Below are 23,558 nucleotides of genomic sequence, written 5' to 3' on the forward strand. Positions count from 1 at the left end.
ACCAAGAGGGTTGCACATAATAGTCATGGCCATATCAGGCCATCTGCCCACTACCTAGGACAGTGGGGGTCAACCTACAAGATATAGAAGGCCTAAACTGTAGCCCATTACACTACCAAGGGGGTTGCATATAATAGTCATGTAGTACTAGAGAAGACTGTCAGAAATTGTAGACATGCTTTAGGAGATGACTCCGGAAAAACATACTCAGAGGCACTGGGAACGTTTAGACTTGCAGGTGTGGTCAGATAAAGGAAAACTTCAAACAAACTCAAAGGTTCTGGCGACGCGGCTCCCACACACCAAGGCTTCCCTCAATAGGCACCCAACAGTAGCTCAAACCAAAGAAATATTAAAAAGGACCACCAGACCAACACTGGATAAAAGAATCAAAGATCATTTTAATGGTTGGTAAAAAAAAAGTTGTATCAAAACAAAATGCGTTGGGTTTTTTATATGGCTTTTTTTACCAACAATTAAAATGAAATGATCTTGGAATCCTTTATCCGATTTTGGGCACCCAACAGTAGCTCTAACCAAAGAAATATGAAAAGGACCACCAGACCAACACTGGATAAAAGAATCCAAGATCATTTTAATGGTGGGTAAAAAAAATTGTATCAAAACAAAATGCATTGGGTGTTTTTTATATGGCTTTTTTTTACCAATTAAAATGATCTTGGAATCCTTTATTCGATTTTGGGCACCAAACAGTAGCTCAAACCAAAGAAATATGAAAAGGACCACCAGGCCAACACTGGATAAAAGAATTCAAGATCATTTTAATGGTGGGTAAAAAAGTTGTATCAAAACGAAACGCGGTGGAGGTTTTTTATATGGCTTTTTTACCAACAATTAAAATGATCTTAGAATCCTTTATCCATTTTTGGTCTGGTGCTCCTTTCTGTATCTCTATGGTTTAAGATACAGGAGCTGGTCAGAGTTTGGGGACATACTAAGAAACATGTTCACGAGACAAGATTTACCGCCATTACAACCCCTTTACAGTTCAACGCTCCCACTATTGACTGCTGGGGTTCCGAGGTCCGCATAACGAGTATCAAAGGATAGAAGGTTGGACACCAGTGACCTAGAGGGAGGCACATTTAGGGTAACCAGGGGCGGACTGACCATTCGAGGTCCTGGGGTCAGTAGGGGGCCCCATGAAATGCCCCTGGTACCTTTTATAGGCTTTTTTAGGGTGTACTTTGAGTGTGGGCAAGGACACAGGGGCCCCATAATCCCCTATTGCCCGGGGGCCCCATGAGTTGTCAGTCCGCCCCTGAGGGTAACTGACCACATAAAGCCCAAATCTTGAAGAAATTGGCGCCTTTATATTTTACTTCTCCCACGTTCCTTGAAGGGATTAGCAATCTCTACGGGCCAACTAAAGAAGCTCTTTTTCTACAGTATTTGTGCATTTGAAGCGCCTTACTTGCAGAAGCTACTACAGTCAACAGTTCATCATCTTCCATCCTCAAAAGCAAAAAAAAAAAAACATATACATACATTTTTGGGGGCTTGGATCTTGGGCCATTGGGCGATTTTTTTTTTTCTGTTGCCTGACCTCACAGAGGTCTAGCTACTTAGGCAAGCCTGTAAGCAACACGCAGCATTACGAAGGATGGATGCAAGGCTACACACGGAAACAGACAAGCAGACGCAGAACCACACAACCGTGAGAAGCATGCACTGGCACATATGAAAATAAAACTATAATTAAATATCTTTATATAGTCACATCGAATGTACATTATATATGTATATATTTCAATATACTAATTTAATCTTCTAAACACCTTTTTTTTTTTTTCTTTTTTTTTTATAATCTACACATAATTATATCAGCTTAACATTGTGCTTGAAAATATAATTTCACACTCTTACTTGTGCTAAGGGGACAATTCTATTGAGTATTCATTGCACTGAACCACTGCGACCCGCTCTCCCATTCCTAACCAGACTGCATATTGCACTTTACTACACCAGCCGAGTCACCGAAAGGCCGATCCAGTCCCTATGGTTTTGCGTCCTTCAGCATGATGCTATATGTGCTGCTACGATAAGTACGGCAAAGCTCGGTCAAGATACATCAACACAAATCAAAAGGGCAATTTCACAAGAGCTGGGCATGCGACAAGCCACCGGACAAGTGCTCTGATCCAAGGTTTGCAGTCTTGCATCAAGAATATTTCTCGCCATCTCTTCGCTGATATGTTATTTGCTCAGCACTGCGCTTTTCATCAACCGTTGACGCTCATTTAGTATGGACACACTGTGACCTTTTTTTTTTCACCCAGTCGAGGTGCTAAAAATCTCCAGCTTGCTGAACAAGGCAAAAAGAAAAAAAAGCACAAAGGGTGGAGCTATATACAGCAGTATGTACAAAAGGTGCGTCATCCGTTGCTCAATCAGAGCGCGACTATTGTAGACGCCTTCTTGGCAGACTGCTCTCGAGAACTGCAGAGCTGTTGATGGGTTGCAAAACAAGAATATTTAAATCAGAAATGGGGCCAGCTTGCAAAAAAATCTAGTTTTCCAGTTGAACATTTTGTAGTAGCTGCCTTTGTTCCTGCTAACTTTGGAGGTAAGGAGGCTCCAACCCCACCTGTTGTATTTGTAGGGCTATAGTTTTTCTTGAGTTTTGTTTTTGATCCAGGTTAGTTGTAAGTAATGCTTGCTGGAGTATATCTTTAATTTTTTTGGAGGTTGCCATATTGGCTTGCATGGGACAGGGAACTATTGACTAATTTTAAAGAAATGCTGGTAGTTTTTCTCTATTTAGAACCTCCAAAACCTAATTTCTGTTTCTTTATTCTAGTGGTCTTTATTCTCTGGGGAAGACCAGCCTAGAGTCCAATTTTCATGGTCAAGCTTATTAGCTCTTTCTCTTTCCTTCCAAGCCAACAGTATAATATGATCCAACAAGGTTGTTCTGAACCTGCTGTGGGACCAGGTACAAATACTTGGTACAGCTCTAGTGTGAAAGTTTAAAAAAACATCTGTGAGCACTGGCCAAGGTTCAGGCTTCTTATATGAATGCACCCATGGAAGCTTCTTTTGGAACTGCTGTTGGACCAGGTGGAAATACTTGGTACAGCTGTAGTGTGAAATTTCGAAGGAATGTCTGTGAACATTGGCCAAGTCATCTCAACTGAGAAGGTTCAAACGTCTTATATGAATGCACCCATAGAAGCTTCTTTTGGAACAGCTGTGGGACTAGGTGGAAATAATTGGTACAGCTCTAATCTGAAAGTTCCAAGGAACATCTGTGAGCACTGGCCAAGGTTCAGGCTTTTTACATGAATGCAGCCATTGAAGCTTCTTTTGGAACTGCTGTGGGACCAGGTGGAAATACTTGGAATAGCTGTAGTGTGAAAGTTCCAAGAAACATCTGTGAGCACTGGCCAAGGTTCAGGCTTCTTATATGAATGCAGCCATGGAAGCTTTGTTTGGAACTGCTGTTGGACCAGGTGGAAATATTTGGTACAGCTCTAGTGTGAAAGTTCCAAGGAACTTCTGTGAACAGTGGAGAAGCCACCTCAAATGAGAAGGCTAAGACTTCCTATAAGAATGCACCCATGGAAGCTTCTTTTGGAGCTAATGTGGGACCAATTGGAAATACTTGGTACAGCTCTAGTCCGAAAGTTCCAAGGACATCTGTGAACAGTGGCCAAGGTTCAGGTTTCTTATATGAATGCAGCCATGGAAGCTTTGTTTGTAACTGCTGTGGGACCAGGTGGAAATACTTGGTACAGCTCTAGTGTGAAAGTTCCAAGGAACAACTGTGAACAGTGGCCAAGCCACCTTAAATAAGAAGGTTCAGGCTTCCTATATGAATGCACCCATGGAAGCTTCTTTTGGAACTGCTGTTGGACCAGGTGGAAATATTTGGTACAGCTCTAGTGTGAAAGTTCCAAGGAACTTATGTGAACAGTGGAAAAGCCACCTCAAATGAGAAGGTTAAGACTTCCTATAAGCATGTACCCATGGAAGCTTATTTTGGAGCTAATGTGGGACCAATTGGAAATACTTGGTACAGCTCTAGTCTGAAAGTTCCAAGGAACATCTGTGAACAGTGGCCAAGGTTCAGGCTTCTTATATGAATGCAGCCATGGAAGCTTCTTTTGGAACTGCTGTGGGACCAGGTGGAAATACTTGGTAAAGCTCTAGTGTTAAAGTTCCAAGGAACAACCGTGAACAGTGGCCAAGCCACCTTAAATAAGAAGGTTCAGGCTTCCTATATGAATGCACCCATGGAAGCTTCTTTTGGAACTGCTGTTGGACCAGGTGGAAATATTTGGTACAGCTCTAGTGTGAAAGTTCCAAGGAACTTATGTGAACAGTGGAAAAGCCACCTCAAATGAGAAGGTTAAGACTTCCTATAAGCATGTACCCATGGAAGCTTATTTTGGAGCTAATGTGGGACCAATTGGAAATACTTGGTACAGCTCTAGTCTGAAAGTTCCAAGGAACATCTGTGAACAGTGGCCAAGGTTCAGGCTTCTTATATGAATGCAGCCATGGAAGCTTCTTTTGGAACTGCTGTGGGACCAGGTGGAAATACTTGGTAAAGCTCTAGTGTTAAAGTTCCAAGGAACAACCGTGAACAGTGGCCAAGCCACCTTAAATAAGAAGGTTCAGACTTCCTATATGAATGCACCCATGGAAGCTTCTTTTTGAACTGCTGTTGGACCAGGTGGAAATATTTGGTACAGCTCTAGTGTGAAAGTTCCAAGGAACATCTGTGAACAGTGGACAAGCCACCTCAAATGAGAAGGTTAAGACTTCTTATAAGAATGTACCCATGGAAGCTTCTTTTGGAACTGATGTGGGACCAATTGGAAATACTTGGTACAGCTCTAGTCTGAAAGTTCAAAGGAACATCTGTGAACAGTGGCCAAGGTTCAGGCTTCTTATATGAATGCAGCCATGGAAGCTTCTTTTGGAACTGCTGTGGGACCAGGTGGAAATACTTGGTAAAGCTCTAGTGTTAAAGTTCCAATGAACAACTGTGAACAGTGGCCAAGCCACCTTAAATAAGAAGGTTCAGACTTCCTATATGAATGCACCCATGGAAGCTTCTTTTGGAACTGCTGTGGGACCAGGTGGAAATATTTGGTACAGCTCTAGTGTGAAAGCTCCAAGGAACATCTGTGAACAGTGGCCAAGCCACCTCAAATGAGAAGGTTAAGACTTCTTATAAGAATGTACCCATGGAAGCTTCTTTCGGAACTGATGTGGGACCAATTGGAAATACTTGGTACAGCTCTAGCCTGAAAGTTCCAAGGAACATCTGTAAAGAGTGGCCAAGGTTCAGGCTTCTTACATGAATGCAACCATGGAATCTTATTTTGGAACTGCTGCGGGACCAGGTGGCAATACTTGGTACAGCTCTAGTGTTAAAGTTCCAAAGAACATCTGTGAACAGTGGACAAGTCACCTCAAATGAGAAGATTCAGACTTCTTATATGAATGCACTCATGGAAGCCCCATGGATGCTTCTTTTGAAACTGCCCCAACCATCCAATAAAACAGACTCAGAACAAAGGAGAAAGATTATATAATCCCATTAGGCCAAGAAACACCTTGAAGGAACAGAAGAAGAGCTTGAGTCTTTGACCAGTCAACATGGCTTTTAGACTGGTCTGGCCATCTTGACTAGGATTAAAGGAATACAATGCATGATGTTAAAGATAGGATATGACAAAATGTTTAAGATTTGATGAAATCCATCAAGGGCTTGCCCATTGCTGCTATAAATATTGTTGTTTGATGTTTCAATAGCTCTGTTTGTATAAATCAGCACTTGACCTTCTCCTAACAGTAAAAGACGCTATTTACAAACACATATGGCTTGGCTCGGGATTAAGAAGATGTTGATAAACATGTAATAATATACTATATATATAATATATAGACAAAGCTGGCTGCTATTGTTTTGCTCACGGAATACATTTAGAAGTTTTTATAGAAAGACGAAAAAGTGGGTGGGGGGGTCAATACTAAACAACACATCAAAGTACTGATTCTACTAACAGGTATACACATTGTAGCGAGTATACAAAATTAGGCACAAATTATATAATGGCTTCAGGAGGTGAAAAGTGAATGCATAATGAGTATAATGGAGTAAAAAGCAAAAATCAAATATTTATGTGATTAGAGAATGTGTTTAAAGTGTTGAAGAGCTCCAATATAGAGCCAGTTCATGGAAGACGTTGGATTATCGCATGGCGTCATAAAACAACTTAACAAATTGAATTTGTGGCACTTGCAATGCATAATGATTTTGGAATGGTTGTCCACTGCAAATTTCCAATAGCTTTTTAAAGACTTTTTTTTTTATCTTGGATAGTGCTTTTGTTGAGATGTAACTTGTGCTTCTAAGTTATGCTAATTTTCTTGCTTGAAATCAAGGTGGCCAAAAAATGTGATTTGAAATCTTCATCAGCCAGTGATCAAAGTTGATCGATAATTCGATCTTTAGACTGTCGACACTATATTTGTAACTGAAAGGATGTTTGAAACTCGGAGGAATTTTTCAATTTGCATAGTCAGCAGGATAGACCCTGCGAATTGGAAAGATTGTGATGGTCATTTAGGTCAGTCATGGTTATGTAGATAAAGAGATGCTAAAAAAAAGGTCAACAATCAATGATAGCAATTGAAAAGAAAAGGCCTTACTTTAGGAGGTGTTTGTAAATGAACTTTTTTTTTTTTTTATTTCATGGCTTAACAGGAAGCCTTTGGGCACTCTTCTAAAATTACTCTCAGAGAAAATGTTATTGCATAACAGAACGTAGAGCACCAATGCAATAACCCATGGGAACCTTCCATCCAAATCTTTTCCTTACCAAACAGGCTGACCCAAATGAACCATGAGAAAGGTTCTACAATTAAAAATCTATCGTTGACGTCACCTATCCAGGTCAGAATTTAGTTAACTGACCTGGATGGTCAAACTTGAAGTAGGGCCTTCAACAGATTTATAAAATATAGTTGGTGTGTTTTTTGTAAAGCTAATTCAAATGACGAAGGACAACAATGGGCCCACCATAGGATGGCCACATTAACACCACACTAGGCTCAATCTACCAGAAAACCCATTATATATGGGGTCTCACTTCTCTGTAAGAACAGAACAAGTCACAAGAAAAAGGAAAATTCACAAAACAAAGCTATGGAATGACAGAGGAGACCTCAACACTCTGAAGCTCAAGGAGAACTTAACTCTACTGCGTTGAATATGTTGCTAACCAACAAATCTAAAAGAGACAAAATAGTGAGAATGGTCAACTATGGAATGATTCTGATGTAGGGTAGATATTTCTGTGGAATCATCATATATTTCTACACATATTTCCCCTTATAAAATTAAACTATTTTCTGCAGCTGGACAATCATTGTCGAGGCACTGCTGATATTTGGCAGTCAAACAAAACGATATGGACACTAGAGGGAAGCAACAAGTAGCAGGGTGGTCAGTATAGGCATTTTGCTACTGCATGCAACAAGGGGTCCTACAGTATATCTAAGAGACCACCTGCACTGTTGGAGAAAGAAGTAGGGGAGGGAGGAGGACATCATGACGAATGGGTGAAGAAGACTGTACAGCAAAGGTACAGACACCATAGATACTAGCATTGTGTTCCTAGCTCGAAATCCTTGGGGGGAAGTTTCAGTCCCAGTGAGGAAGTACCCAATGGGTCGATCATGTTCTTGTAACGTTCTCCACGATGCTTAGACAAGAATGGACCCCAGTCCGGCTGTGGGGAACATACCAATTTAAGCCTCTGTAAAAGAAAAGGAGAAACATTGATTAGCATGGATCTTTCTGTAATTATACAAGTCTAAATTATAAACCAGCGCAGTGCTTAGTGAGCAATTACTAAATCATAAACATCCTCGATAGCACAATAAGACTTGTGTTACTAAACATCAATCCATAGTTGCTTGTGATATATAAGAGGATCAGATCTGTGAAGCTTCCATTTCCCTGATGACGTAATTTTTGACAAAATGTGTTGGGTGGAGCAGGAAGTCACTGAGTTACTGTTGGGTTCCCATCAAGAGAAGCCTTGCTGTGGGGAAGCCACCTCACCGTAGCTTTTGTGCTTTTGACATTCCTTACTACTACTTCCTTACTTTCTTTGCTACACATGCAAGTCTAGAGTTCCAAGCACCTCTTTGAGTATGTTGTTCTGGAGCAACCTTTATGAACCAGGGCACCACTTCCCCATGGGGTGCCATCTTGGTTTTTCAAGGATGTTGTGGCAAAAATGCCTAAAAAGTGTCCCAGACTGCCCTCAACAAGCCAGTGGGTGGAACAAGCCTGGACCTTTTTGGTTACGCAAAATGATGGGTTTTTGTTGTGCAAATTACAACTTTGAGTATCGTGCTGGCCGGGCCACCGGCATCCTAGCAACCAATGATATAATTGGTTGCTAAGGAGCATTTTGGGCACCTGCAGTGTCCTTGTTTGCCCTTTCCTTGTCTTTCTCCATCAGCATTGGGGTCACATTAGCTGCATGTGGGTGAAAATTTGAAGGAGAAGAGAAACATTGCAATACTAGTTAGTATCTGTGTGGAAAGGTATATCTGCATTGTAAAAATAAATCACTAATGTTGGGTGCCTTACATGTGTGGATGTGGCTGCGTTATGTAAAACTATTAGTTTTGTTTCTTACATTTTAGAATAATGCCTCCCACTCCCATCTAAGGACACTTGGTTCCATTTGGGACAGATGGAGGAAATTGATGGAACGACCAGCCAAAATACAGATAAAAGCAAGCCATGGTCTAAAGATGTCCCATCAATTACTCCCACCTGTCCCAAATGGAATCAAATCAGAACATACCGTACTCTTTGATTGCCTTTTAGGACACACATATTGGTTAAATGGAGAATTGCCAATGGGCAGCTCTGTTGGCCTCTGTGGTTGCATTTTTTCCTGGGGCGAACTTGGTTCCATTTGGGACAGATGGAGGTAATTGATGGGACATCTTCAGACCATGGCTTGGTTTTAAGTGTTAGAACAGACCCAACCTGGGCCGGGGTTTTGGAGGGGACTGCAGGCTAGCCTCTTGCCTACTGACCATGGCCCCAGTATCTGAGGGGGCTCTATTATTTGGTGTGTGTCTGGGGGGACCTTTGGAGCAGTTTACTTTGGATTCAAATCCACGTCTCCCCAAAAAAAAAAACAAAGACTCTTAGAACTGGAGGACCAGGGTACAGATTTGGGGTCTCTCTGCCAAAACCAGCATTAACTGCTCCAAAGGTCCCCCCAGGCATACACCAAGGAATAAAGTCCCCTCAGATGCCAGGTCCATGGTACCAGTACGCAAGAGGCTAACCTACAGTTCCCTCCAAAACCCCTGTCCTGGCTAGGGTCTGTCACAAGTGTATTTTGACTGGTCAAATTATGTCTACAATGGTTTATATACCCTTTACTACTTTTGCACCCCTAAAAAGAGGAGAAAGGAATCACCTTGAAACACATTGGGTGTTCAATTGGGGGCTATTGCGGAATGCATTTGCATCATATGACAATATGATGTCCCCATTTGAGGACTGTTTGGGTATTCAACTGACATATGGTACCTTGTAGACCAGAGGTGCTCAACCTGTTGCCTGCAAGCCAAATGTGGCCCTCTGAGCCCTCTGATGTGGTCCTCTACCTCAAACTGAATACAGGAGTTTTGGTGCACTTTCAGAAGTGCACCACACCCACAAGATATAATAGAAGTCAATGGCAAAGCACAGCTAACCCGCAGGAAAGCCACAGGTGCAGTGTGCTGTTCCCAGGGTGTGAGTAAACCACAGCACATCAGTGTGAAAGCAGCATTATAGGGGGCTCAGGACAGTAAGAGCTTGTTTTCATTTGCCAATTGGGAGGCAGTAAAATTTTTTTTACCACACCCTCCCCAACCACTGGTGTAGCAGTTGGGTCGCAATGGCAACCCCAACCCATGCTCCAGGGGGCCCATGCGGCCTCCCTCTCACATTCTGTTTTACACTTGGAACAAGAAGAGTGCAGGGGTGGCATATACAGGAACCGATCCTCTCCATTTTTCTCCTGCAGCTGCTGAAAGCAGGCTTCTCCTCCTCTCCCTACCGCTGGCATTCAGGGGCTGCAGGAGAAAAATGTTCATGATGCTATTTAAAACAAAAAAAAAATGAGGTTCTAACCTGTATTCCATTTCACCGTGGCCTGTGGCTGGTTTACAAATACCTAAGTGGCCCTCGCTCTTCAAAAGGTTGAGCACCCCCGTTGTAGACTTATGTCATACCAGCTGATCTGTTTTATATGTTGAAAGTTTTAACTAAAATTTTGTAGGGTGTGGGTAAACCGCAGCACATCAGTGTGAAAGCAGCATTATAGAGGGTTCAGGACAGTAAGAGCTTGTTTTCATTTGCCATTTGGAGGCGGTAAAACTCCACAGTTGAGACTTTTTTTTTACCACACCCTCCCCAACCACTGGTGTAGCAATTGGGTCGCAATGGCGTCCCCGACCCATTCTCCAGGGGGCCCATGTGACCTCCCTCTCACATTCTGTTTTACACTTGGAACAAGAGTGGTGGCGGGGGTGGCATGTACAGGAACCGATCCTCTCCATTTTCCTCCTGCAACTGCTGAAGGTAGGCTTCTCCTCTTCTCCCTACCTTTGGCATTCAGGGGCTGCAGGAGGAAAATGTTCATGATGCTAATTAAAACAAAAAAATGTGAAATTCTAAACTGCATTCCATTTCACCGTGGCCTGTGGCCGGTTTACAAATCCCTAAGTGGCCCTCGCTCATCAAAAGGTTGAGCACCCCCGTTGTAGACTTATGTCATACCAGCTGATCTGTTTTATATGTTGAAAGTTTGTAAATAAAATTTTGTATCATTTTTACTATATATATATATATATATATATACATATACAGTATATATATATATATATACATATATCAGGGGCGGACTGACAACTCATGGGGCCCCCGGGCAATAGGGGATCATGAGGCCCCTGTGTCCTTGCCCAAAGTCAAAAAAGCCTACTCATGGGGCCCCCGGGCAATAGGGGATCATGGGGCCCCTGTGTCCTTGCCCAAAGTCAAAAAAGCCTATGAAAAAGGTACCAGGGGCATCTCATGGGCCCCCCTACTGACCTGGGGCCTTCGGTCAGCGCCCAAGTTTCCAAATGGTCAGTCCGCCCCTGATATATATATATATATATATTGCTTGCACTGCCTTTGGGAAATAGATATTTCTTTTGGAACTTCCAAGACTTTTAAACAATGTTTCAAGAACTACAAGGACTCTTCTTAATTATTCCTCCCAGTCACCTCTGCGATGGAGGCTCTCCAAGTCACTGAATCCCTATTTATGATAATCCTCCAAAGTATACACAGCAAACCTCATAAAAAAAAAAAAAAACAATAATTTGTGATAGAGATTTTAATTATTTAGTGAACAATTGCTTTCTTAATCGAGCGCCCAGCGAATAGAGACTAGAAATGGGCTTAATTTTGGATGCCATTTTCATTTACTGAAAATGTACTTTGATAGAGAAGCGATTTTTTTTTTTTCTTTCTCAAAAAACGGTATTGAAACAAACTCCCGGCGTTATTAAAAAAAAAAAAAAGAAAAAAGACATTAATGGTTTATTAGCCATTAAAATAAATTGAGCTTCAATTGCATTATTTTAATTGAGCTTCCATTGCATTATTTTTTAATCTCCGTTAAATTGCCATTTTGACACCTCGACCTCCCAGATGAGCGCTTGTAAAAAAAAAAAAAAAAAAATGCGCCGCCGAGACGGATAGCTGTGTTGGGGCGTATGCGACATTTTGGCAAGGTGTTCGCCCGCCATGGAGAGCTTTGTAATGTTTTTATGTCCCAGCTGTTCCCTTGCTTATTGGACGCCGCGCCACCTCACCGATTGCAGCGGACAGAGACGAGCGGCGTTTAGTATGCAAAACGAGGAGACATAATGATTGAGATGCTGTTAGTTACCTCAATAAAATTGCCTGGAGCCAGATGCATTTTGATGACAAACATGATTGGAATCCAGATGACGGAACAGGCCAACATCAACCATCCGAGGACCATCGACCACGTCGGGTAGTGGTAGCTACCGTAAGTCATCGGCTCCCATTGGTAAAAGCTGAAGCACAAGATAAACTGGGGGGGGGGACATAACAAACAGTTTAACCATTTCACTTCTGACACCTGTACACCCCCCATGGACGAGAGCAATTTTATATTTCTGCCATGGGTCTGTACCTTTGTCAATGATTAACCCCTTCACACCTAAGGGTAAAACAAATCTAAATGCCTAAGCACAATTTTGCAACGTTGACGTGTTAGTAAAACCGTACAGATCATCACAACTACTTTGTACATCTGGGTGGATTATACCACGTTTTTTTTTCAGGACAAATTGGGCTTTCATTTGGTGGTAAATGGTAATGAATATCTCCTGATTATTTTTATTATCAAAGAAAAACTGGCCCAAAATAGTAAAAAAAAAATTTTTTTTTTATTTAGCTATGTGTTTTTTGTTACTAGCATAACCTACCACCAAAGAACAACCCGAAATAAATTCTCCAGCTCTTGGCGATCACAGCGATACCATAGATGTGTATGTTATTTGTTGTATTTGTTGTTTGTACCCGGAGTACAGCCCAGAAACAATAGTGCGCATTTTGTTTTTGTCTTTTTTTTTTTTTTACCTAAAACACACTGACATTGACACTAACTGACACTGATACCAATTATTTTTTTAAATCCTGACCTTGACCCAAACAATAACCCTGGCACTGAACTAGATCAAACCTTGATCTAGGTATTTTTTCTTTATTTTTTATTTTATTTTTTAATATTTATTTATTTTTTACAAACATTTTTTTTCTTTCTATGCCAGGAGTTAGAGAGATACAATGTATAATGGAATGTATATAATGATACACTGTATAATAGGATGTATATAATGATACAATGTATAATAGAATGTATATAACGATACAATGTATAATATAATGTATATAACTATACAATGTATAATGGGATGTATATAATGATACAATGTATAATGGAATGTATATAATGATACAATGTATAATGGGATGTATATAATGATACAATGTATAATGGGATGTATATAATGATACAATGTATAATGGAATGTATATAATGATGCGATGTATAATGGAATGTATATAATGATGCAATGTATAATGGGATGTATATAATGATACAATGTATAATGGAATGTATATAATGATACAATGTATAATGGGATGTATATAATGATACAATGTATAATGGAATGTATATAATGATACAATGTATAATGGGATGTATATAATGATACAATGTATAATAGGATGTATATAATGATACAATGTATAATGGGATGTATATAATGATACAATGTATAATGGGATGTATATAATGATACAATGTATAATGGAATGTATATAATGATAGGATGTATAATGGAATGTATATAATGATGCAATGTATAATGGGATGTATATAATGATACAATGTATAATAGGATGTATATAATGATACAATGTATAATAGGATGTATATAATGATACAATGTATAATACAATGTATATAATGATACAATGTATAATGGAATGTATATAATGATACAATGTATAATAGGATGTATATAATGATACAATGTATAATAGGATGTATATAATGATACAATGTATAATAGAATGTATATAATGATACAATGTATAAAAGGGTGTATATAATGATACAATGTATCTCTCTTCTCCATTCATAAAGAGAGAGAAAAACAAGGGGGCCAGGCTGCACATTGACTGATCAGAGGCTATCATAGCGATCATGTGACCCGGAATCGGGAGTCCCGGGTCCCGATCGTTAGAACGGGACCCGGGGCTCTCACTGACACCGCGGTCTTTGTGCTGGGAGCGCACAGTGAGGCGCACTCCCAGCACAAAGACAGGTACACAAATACACGGCCCCATGGAAAAAAGCCCAGTTCCGTGAGGCCACATATTTTTGTGACATTGACGTCAAGGGGTTAACCACTTTTAGCACTGTGCTATTTTAACTGGTAATTGCGCGGTCATGCAACACTGCACCCAAATTAAATTTCTATCATTTTTTTCACACAAATAGAGCTGTCTTTTGTTGGTATTTGATCACCACTGGATTTTAAATTTTTTATTCTATAAATGAAAAAAGACCAACAATTTTGAAAAAAAAAAAACAATACTTTTTACTTTCTGCTATAAAATATACTCGATAAAAAAATGTGTTAACATATCTTCCACAAAAGAATTATTGAATAGAGAAAGACGGGTTTATATACATAAACATGGGTTACATCTGATCAATATTATGCTAGGAAAACATTTCTTCATAAATTTAGGCCAAAATGCATTCTGCTACATGTCTTTGTAAACAAATCCCTATAAATGTATATTGATTGATTTACATGAACGGTATAGCGTCTGCAAACGATGGTGTAAATACTGATTTTTTTTAGCTACTAATGGCAGTGATCAGCGACTTATAGTGGGACTGGAATAGTGCAGTGGGCAATCTGACACTAACTAACCCTGGGTGGGAGCTGACATTGACATCAAAAGTGACACCAATACAGTGATCAGTGATAATACTATACATAGTCACTGTACTAATGGCACTGGCTGGGAAGTGGTGGACATCTGGAGTGATCAAGGGGTTAAGCATGTGCCTATGTGTAATGTGCAGGGCCGAATCCAGCTTGTCTGATTTGGGGGTGCAATAGAAAATGTCAGGGGGGGCAGAAGATGAGAGTTTAGATGGGCAATGTACAGGGGTTCAGCAGGACAAAGGATAGGATCAGCAGTTTGTACGGCAGTGTACCAGGGCTATTCGTTTTTAGGACAGTGTACAGGGGTCAGCAGGGGAATGCACAGGAATTGGTAAGGCATTGTACTGGGGATCAGTAGGGCAGAGAACATGGGGTGAAAGCTGGAAAAGCAGAGGATAGGGGTCAATACTGGCAGGAGATAGAAAAGGAGTCACCGCTGGCAGGAAAGAGGACAGGGCTCACCGCTGGAAGAAGAGAGGACAGGGGTCACTGCTTGAAGAAGAGAGGACAGGGGTCACCGCTTGAAGGAGAGAGGACAGGGTCACCGCTGGAAGAAGAGAGGACAGGGGTCACTGCTTGAAGAAGAGAGGACAGGGGTCACCGCTTGAAAGAAGAGAGGACAGGGGTCACCGCTTGAAGGAGAGAGGACAGGGTCACCGCTGGAAGGACTGAACACAGGGGTCGCTGCTGGAAGGAGAGAGGCTAGGGCTTACCACTTCAAGGAGAGAGCACAGGGGTCACCACTGGAAGGAGAGAGGACAGGGATCACTGCTAAAAGGAAAAGAGCGAAGAAGTCACCGCTGTAAGGAGACAGCACAGAAGTCACCGCTGTAAGGAGACAGCACAGGAGTCACCGCTGTAAGGAGACAGCACAGGAGTCACCGCTGTAAGGAGACAGCACAGGAGTCACCGCTGTAAGAAGACAGCACAGGAGTCACCGCTGTAAGGAGACAGCACAGGAGTCACCGCTGTAAGGAGACAGCACAGAGGTCACCGCTGTAAGAAGACAGCACAGGATTCACCGCTGTAAGGACACAGCACAGGGGTCACTGCTGTAAGGAGACAGCAGAGTGGTCACAGCTGGAAGGATAGAGGACAGGGGTCACTGTTGGAAGGATAGAGGACAGGGGTCACTGTTGGAAGGATAGAGGACAGGGGTCACTGTTGGAAGGATAGAGGACAGGGGTCACTGCTGGAAGGAGAGAGGACAGGGGACACAGCTGGAAGGATAGAGGACAGGGGTCACTGCTGGAAGGAGAGAGGACAGGGGTCACTGCTGGCAGGAGACAGCAGAGTGGTCACAGCTGGAAGGATAGAGGACAGGGGTCACTGCTGGAAGGAGAGAGGACAGGGGTCACTGCTGGAAGGAGACAGCAGAGTGGTCACAGCTGGAAGGATAGAGGACAGGGGTCACTGCTGGAAGGAGAGAGGACAGGGGTCACTGCTGGAAGGATAGAGGACAGGGGTCACTGCTGGAAGGAGAGAGGACAGGGGTCACTGCTGGAAGGATAGAGGACAGGGGTCACTGCTGGAAGGAGAGAGGACAGGGGTCACTGCTGGAAGGAGAGAGGACAGGGGTCACTGCTGGAAGGATAGAGGACAGGGGTCACTGCTGGAAGGAGAGAGGACAGGGGACACAGCTGGAAGGATAGAGGACAGGGGTCACTGCTGGAAGGAGAGAGGACAGGGGTCACTGCTGGAAGGAGACAGCAGAGTGGTCACAGCTGGAAGGATAGAGGACAGGGGTCACTGCTGGAAGGAGAGAGGACAGGGGTCACTGCTGGAAGGATAGAGGACAGGGGTCACTGCTGGAAGGAGAGAGGACAGGGGTCACTGCTGGAAGGAGACAGCAGAGTGGTCACAGCTGGAAGGATAGAGGACAGGGGTCACTGCTGGAAGGAGACAGCAGAGTGGTCACAGCTGGAAGGAGAGAGGGCAGGGGTCACTGCTGGAAGGAGAGAGGACAGGGGTCACTGCTGGAAGGAGAGAGGACAGGGGTCACTGCTGGAAGGAGAGAGGGCAGGGGTCACTGCTGGAAGAATAGAGCACAGGGGGTCACAGCTGGAAGGAGAGAGGACAGGGGTCACTGCTGGAAGGATAGCGCATGGGGGGTCACTGCTGGAAGGAGAAAGGACAGGGGTCACAACTGGAAGGGAACGGACAGGGGTAACTGCTGGAAGGACAGAGGACAGGGATCACAACTGGAAGGAGAGAGGACAGGGGTCACAGCTGGAAGGAGAGCATGAGGGGGGTCACAGCTGGAAGGAGAGCATGAGGGGGGTCACAGCTGGAAGGAGAGAGCACAACTGGATGGAGAGGACAGGGGTCACAGCTGGAAGGAGAGAGGACAGGGGTCACAGAATGGAAGGAGAGAGGACAGGGGTCACTGCTTTAAGGAAAGAGGACAGGGGCCACTGCTGGAAGGATAGAGCACAGGGGTCACAGCTGGAAGGAGAAAGCACACGGGTCACTTCTGGAAGGAAAGAGCATGGGGGGTCACTGTTGAAAGGAGAGAGGACAGGAGTCACTGCTGGAGGGATAGAGTATGGGGGGGGGTCACTGCTGGAAGGAGAGAGGACAGGAGTCACTGCTGGAAGGATAGAGCATGGGGGGGGGTCACTGCTGCTGGAAGGAGAGAGGACAGGGGTCACTGCTGAAGCACAGGCAGCAAAATTTCCTTCTTGGTTCCTTTCCACACAGCACAGAGCTGAAAAATTAAGTTCCCTTATACCCGACTACGATCTGCACAGTGTGTAGCTGGTTACTATGCTGCACTTCTCACCTCTGAAATTCCCTGGTCAGATCGGCAGCACAGCTACAGTAACCAGCTACACACAGTGCTTGTCATAGCTGTGAATACGGGAATTGGATTTCGGCTCTGTGTAGTTTGTGAAGGAACCAAGAAGGAGATCTTGCTGCCTGTGTATGTACATGCAGGAATGGGAGACAGTCGGGCAACACGATAGCTGTGAAGGGGGGTTGTGGTTTGGAAGCTTTGAGGGGGGCATCTTGGGGGGGGTGCACCCCAGCACCTCCTAGATCTGGTTATGGTAATATGTGTTGCTTTTTGCTAAAAATCACTTTGTTTCTTCTCCCTTCTCTCTTCTGTACAGAGCCCTGTGTTGACCATCATTGATTGGACACAGCCGATCAGCAGGTCCCAGCCATGAGCCATTGGCCAGGACATGCTGAAAAACGTCCGCTGTGTGCAATCACAGTGGGAGTCGGCGGGCGAGGGTGCGCACGCACCCTGAACCCAGAAGAGGCCAACAACTTACTGGTTAGTAGCTGTGCCTGTACGGGCCGCCCATCCGCAGTACATTGCGGGGGGTCCTTGAGTGGTTAAGGTAATGAAGTAATATAATTTTTAGGCCAAACAAGGCTTTCTTGTGATGATTCTGTCTTGCAAAATATATTTTTTAAGCAATTCATTGGAAAATAAGCATCAAATAAAAAAAAAAAAATTTCCATTTTGATGTGTTAAAAAAATGCTACTGTAGATAAAAAAAATTTTTAAACATTTTTCCTGTTTAAAATGACAATCAAATTATGATTCTGTCACAAATCAATGCATTATTATTTACAAAACAAAATATTACATTTTTTCAATCATAATTATATTATTTTTTTTTCAATTTTGCACTTTTATGTTTTTAATAAATAAAAAAGTTTAAATATTATTGGTTAGAAAAATAGAAATAACAAAATATCAGAAAAAAATACTTAAGGGAAGAAGGAGTTAATTGGGGCTTAAAGATGTAAACTAAGGGTTAAAAGAACGTTAAATAGGAATGCTGATGATTGAAACAGAGTAGAGACTAAACTAACAATGTTACTTTGTATCTCTCTATCTCTTGTCTGATCATTGTTTATAAACAATGTTACTTTGTATCTCTTGTCTGATCAATGTTTATGAACTTTGTATCTCTTTATCTCCTGTCTGAACAATGTTTATAAACAATGCTACTTTGTAACTCTCTATCTCCTGTCTAAATAGTAATTATAATCAATGTTACTTTGTATCTCACTATTTCTCCTCTGATCAATGTTTATAAACAATGCTACTTTGTATCTCTCTATCTCCTGTCTGAACAATGTTTATAAAATGTTACTTTGTATGTTTCTAACTCCTTTCTGAATAGTAATTATAACCAATGTTACTTTGTATCTCACTATTTCTCCCCTGATGAATATTTATAAACAATGTTAGTTTGTATCTCTGTATCTCCCATCTGAACAATGTTTATAAATACTGTTACTTTGTATCTTTCTATCTCCCGTCTGATCAATGTTTATAAACAATGTTACTTTGTATCTCTCTATCTCTCGTCTGAAGCACACCCATTGTCCACAACTGGTTAAGGTCAGTTAATGTGGCATTATGTTAAATTATATCTGGACTTTCTTTTTTAGATTTGGATGAAGCGGTAGGGGGGTTGATGATGCTGATGATTGAAATAGAGTAGAAACAAAACTAACAATGTTACTTTGTACATCTCTATCTCCTGTCTGAATAGTAATTATAATCAGTGTTGCTTTGTATCTCACTATTTCTCCTCTGATCAATGTTTATAAATAATATTACTTTGTATCTCTCTATCTCCTGTCTGATCGATGTTTATAAACAATGTTACTTTGTATCTCTTTATCTTTCATCTGAACACTGTTACTTTGTATCTCTCTATCTCCCACTATTACCAATGATGGGGCACTATTCCTCCCACTGATACCAATAGTGAGTACTATTCCTCCCACTGACACCAATGAAGGGGTACTATTTGTCCCACTGACACCAATGATGAGGCACTATTCCTCCCACTGATACCAATGATGGGGCACTATTCCTCCCACTGACACCAATGATGGGGCACTATTCCTCCCACTGACACCAATGATGGGCACTATTCCTCCCACTGATACCAATGATGGGGCACTATTCCTCCCACTGATACCAATGATGGGGCACTATTCCTCTCACTGACACCAATGATGGGCACTATTCCCCCCACTGATACCAATGATGGGGCACTATTCCTCCCACTGATACCAATGATGGGGCACTATTCCTCCCACTGATACCAATGATGGGGCACTATTCCTCCCACTGACACCAACATTGGGGTACTATTCCTCCCACTGACATCAATAATGGGGCACTATTCCTCCCACTGACACCAATGATGGGGCACTATTCCTCCCACTGACACCAATGATGGGGCACTATTCCTCCCACTGACACCAATGATGGGGCACTATTCCTCCCACTGACACCAATGATGGGGCACTATTCCTCCCACTGACACCAATGATGGGGCACTATTCCTCCCACTGATACCAATGATGGGGCGCTATTCTTCCCACTGACACCAATGATGGGGAACTATTCCTCCCACTGACACCAATGATGGGGAACTATTCCTCCCACTGACACCAATGATGGGGCACTATTCCTCCCACTGATACCAATGATGGGGCGCTATTCTTCCCACTGACACCAATGATGGGGAACTATTCCTCCCACTGACACCAATGATGGGGAACTATTCCTCCCACTGATACCAACAATTTGACACTATTCCTCCCAATGACACCAATGATGGGGCACTATTCCTAACACTGACACCAATGATGGGGCACTATTCCTCCCAATGACACCAATGATAGGGCATTATTCCTCCCACTGACACCAATGATGAGGCACTATTCCTCCCACTGACACCAATGATGGGGCACTATTCCTCCCACTGACACCAATGATGGGGCACTATTCCTCCCAATGACACCAATGATGGGACACTATTCCTAACACTGACATCAATGATGGGGCACTATTCGTCCCAATGACACCAATGATGGGGCACTATTCCTCCCAATGACACCAATGATGGGACACTATTCCTCCCACTGACATCAATGATGGGGCACTATTCCTCCCAATGACACCAATGATGGGGCACTATTCCTCCCACTGTTACCAATGATGGGGCACTATTCCTCCCAATGACACCAATGATGGGGCACTATTCCTCTCACTGATACCAATGATAGGGGCACTTTTCCTCCCACTGACACCAATGATGGGGCACTATTCCTCCCACTGACACCAATGATGGGGTATTGTTTACTCCCACTGACCCCAAGACACTTTCTACTCCCACTGGCCGCAGTTTAGCCCACCAAAAGTCTAAAGGACAGTAAACTGGCTCTTGGTTTAGAACATTTGGAGACATCTTCCCCTAGAGGCCGAGACAAAAATGAGCATTTAAAGTCCAACTGCAGCCCAGTTTTGTATAGGGTGTCAGTGTCACCATTAGGAAGATTAACCAGCTCTACTTCTCCTGGTCACAGAGTGAAAGTGAAAACAAAAAAATATCCCACATTTTTCGTTGTCACCAGAACAGGAACTGAAAGGAAATCTCCCAATGGGGGCACTGGTTCTGGGAACCAGGAACTTCCTTCACCTCCTGTGGTGTCAATGGGACAGGAAGTGAAGTAACATCTCCCCAATGGGACGCAGATGGCAATAAAAAGCTGACAGGGGCTATAACCCTCCCTGTACTCTATCCAAAATGATTAAAAAAAATATTGTATTTAGAATCACTTTAACCCTTGCTGTGCTGCGGCAGCCTCACTTGTCAAGAGCAGGGGCAGACTGACAACTCATGGGGCCCCCGGGCAATAGGGGATCATGGGGCCCCTGTGTCCTTGCCCAAACTCAAAAAAGCCTATGAAAAAGGTACCAGGGGCATCTCATGGGGCCCCCTACTGACCCCGGGCCCTCGGGCAGTGCCCGACTTTCCAAATGGTCAGTCCGCCCCTGTGTCCTTGCCCAAACTCAAAAAACCTATGAAAAAGGTACCAGGGGCATCTCATGGGGCCCCCTACTGACCCCAGGCCCTCAATAGGGGTTCATGGGGCCCCTGTGTCCTTGCCCAAACTCAAAAAAGCCTATGAAAAAGGTACCAGGGGCATCTCATGGGGCCCCCTACTGACCCCGGGCCCTTGGGCCGCCCCTGGTCATGAGTAGTTTTGAATTCTTCTTGTCGTTCAGCTTTGGGAAGAAATGACACCGAGGACAGCTTGTATGAATTTATTTATGTCATCGGAGGTGCTTTAAGTGCCTTTTGCTGTTTTTTTGTTACCGACAAATAGCGGGTGATTGCTGTAACATTTTGTGTCCCTATAAGTGATGTAATTGCACAGATATTGCTTGTTTTCTGTGACATCCATCCAGCTGAACATCTTTCTGAAGTTTCCCCCCCCCCCCCCCGACTCTATTTATAGGAAAATAAAAGTAAGCTCCGTAAAAGGGAACAAAAAACCAGCAAATGACTGATTTATCGAGGTGGGCCCATCCCCCGAAGCCCATCATACCGTCCCTGGAAGGGAGAGCGCGTGATCTCCCTTTATCTCCGCATTCTTCCTAAAACCATGTGATGTGCCGCAGCATTAGTATTTTATCTTGCTGTAGCTTAGCATAAGCAAAAAAAAAAAAAAAAGGAAAATCATTCTTTATGTAATAAACAGACCCATAACTGTAGACAGTCTGTGCAAAGTAAAACAGATCATTATCTGCTGACACGGTGGATTTGTGCCACCAATTTGGATATATTATTCATTAGCTAGCTGCCTATATGCTATATAATTAATTCTGCTTCTATAATTTATGCCTATAGGCTACGGATGTACTTTGCTGCCACCTAGCATCTGACAGTAGGCACTACATGTACAAACGTTTCGCGACGTGGCCGCTGGTCACTACCAGGGGCGGACTGACAACTCATCGGGCCCCCGGGCAATAGGGGATCATGGGGCCTCTGTGTCCTTGCCCAAACTCAAAAAAGCCTATGAAAAAGGTACCAGGGGCATCTCATGGGGCCCCCTACTGACCCCGGGCCCTCAGGCAGTGCCCGAGTTTCCAAATGGTCAGTCCGCCCCTGGTCACTACATGTAGAAACGTTTTGGGACGTGGCCGCTGGTCACTACATGTACAAACGTTTCGGGACGTGGCCGCTGGTCACTACATGTAGAAACGTTTTGGGACGTGGCCGCTGGTCACTACATCTACATGTAGAAACGTTTTGGGACGTGGCCGCTGGTCACTACATGTAGAAACGTTTTGGGACGTGGCCGCTGGTCACTACATGTAGAAACGTTTCGGGACGTGGCCGCTGGTCACTACATGTAGAAACGTTTCGGGACGTGGCCACTGGTCACTACATGTAGAAACGTTTTGGGACGTGGCCGCTGGTCACTATATGTAGAAACGTTTTGGGACGTGGCCGCTGGTCACTACATGTAGAAACGTTTCCAGATGTGGCCGCTGGTCACTACATGTAGAAACGTTTCACAACGTGGCCGCTGGTCACTACCAGGGGCGGACTGACAACTCATGGGGCCCCCGGGCAATAGTGGATCATGGGGCCCCTGTGCCCTTGCCCAAACTCAAAAAAGCCTATGAAAAAGGTACCAGGGGCATCTCATGGGGCCCCCTACTGACCCCAGGCCCTCGGGCAGTGCCCGAGTTTCCAAATGGTCAGTCCACCCCTGGTCACTACATGTAGAAACGTTTTGGGACGTGGCCGCTGGTCACTACGTGTAGAAACGTTTTGTGACGTGGCCGCTGGTCACTACATGTAGACGTTTTGGGACGTGGCCGCTGGCGTGTGCTCAGAAGCAAACAGTAGACAAATACAACGCATTGTGGCCTTTTTTTTTTCAACTTTATCGAAACGTCACAAAGCAACCTTTCATTCGTTTTATGCACAGCAGAGCATTGCAATGCAGTGAAGAGATGCAGGGTGTGGCCTCATTTTTGTCAGTGCAGCAATGTGAACTGAGCACAATGCAATTTGCATTGCCCATGCCGGCCTTTCTCAACCTTTTGTAATACGGAGGAACCAGGGGTGGACTGACAACTCATGGGGCCCCGGGCAATAGGGGATCAT

At 43.4% G+C, this 23,558-nt stretch overlaps 1 protein-coding gene across 1 annotated transcript in view; it reads right to left on the reverse strand.

The window, feature by feature from the left end:
- Nucleotides 1-1,714: 1,714 nt before the first annotated feature.
- The window catches only part of SLC6A5 (solute carrier family 6 member 5), a 109,561-nt gene continuing 87,717 nt past the window's right edge, over nucleotides 1,715-23,558 (reverse strand). The window contains exons 12-13 of the mRNA XM_089660229.1: nucleotides 12,000-12,167; nucleotides 1,715-7,796 (exon numbers count right to left, since the gene is read on the reverse strand). Coding sequence (XP_089516355.1) covers nucleotides 7,641-7,796; nucleotides 12,000-12,167 — 324 coding nt within the window. The 3' untranslated portion in view covers nucleotides 1,715-7,640. The remainder of the gene's footprint in view (nucleotides 7,797-11,999; nucleotides 12,168-23,558) is intronic.

The sequence above is a fragment of the Staurois parvus genome, unplaced genomic scaffold, assembly GCF_062004578.1.
Source record: "Staurois parvus isolate SC_StPar_1 unplaced genomic scaffold, SC_StPar_1.0 ptg001217l, whole genome shotgun sequence".
In the NCBI taxonomy this organism is placed as follows: domain Eukaryota; kingdom Metazoa; phylum Chordata; class Amphibia; order Anura; family Ranidae; genus Staurois; species Staurois parvus.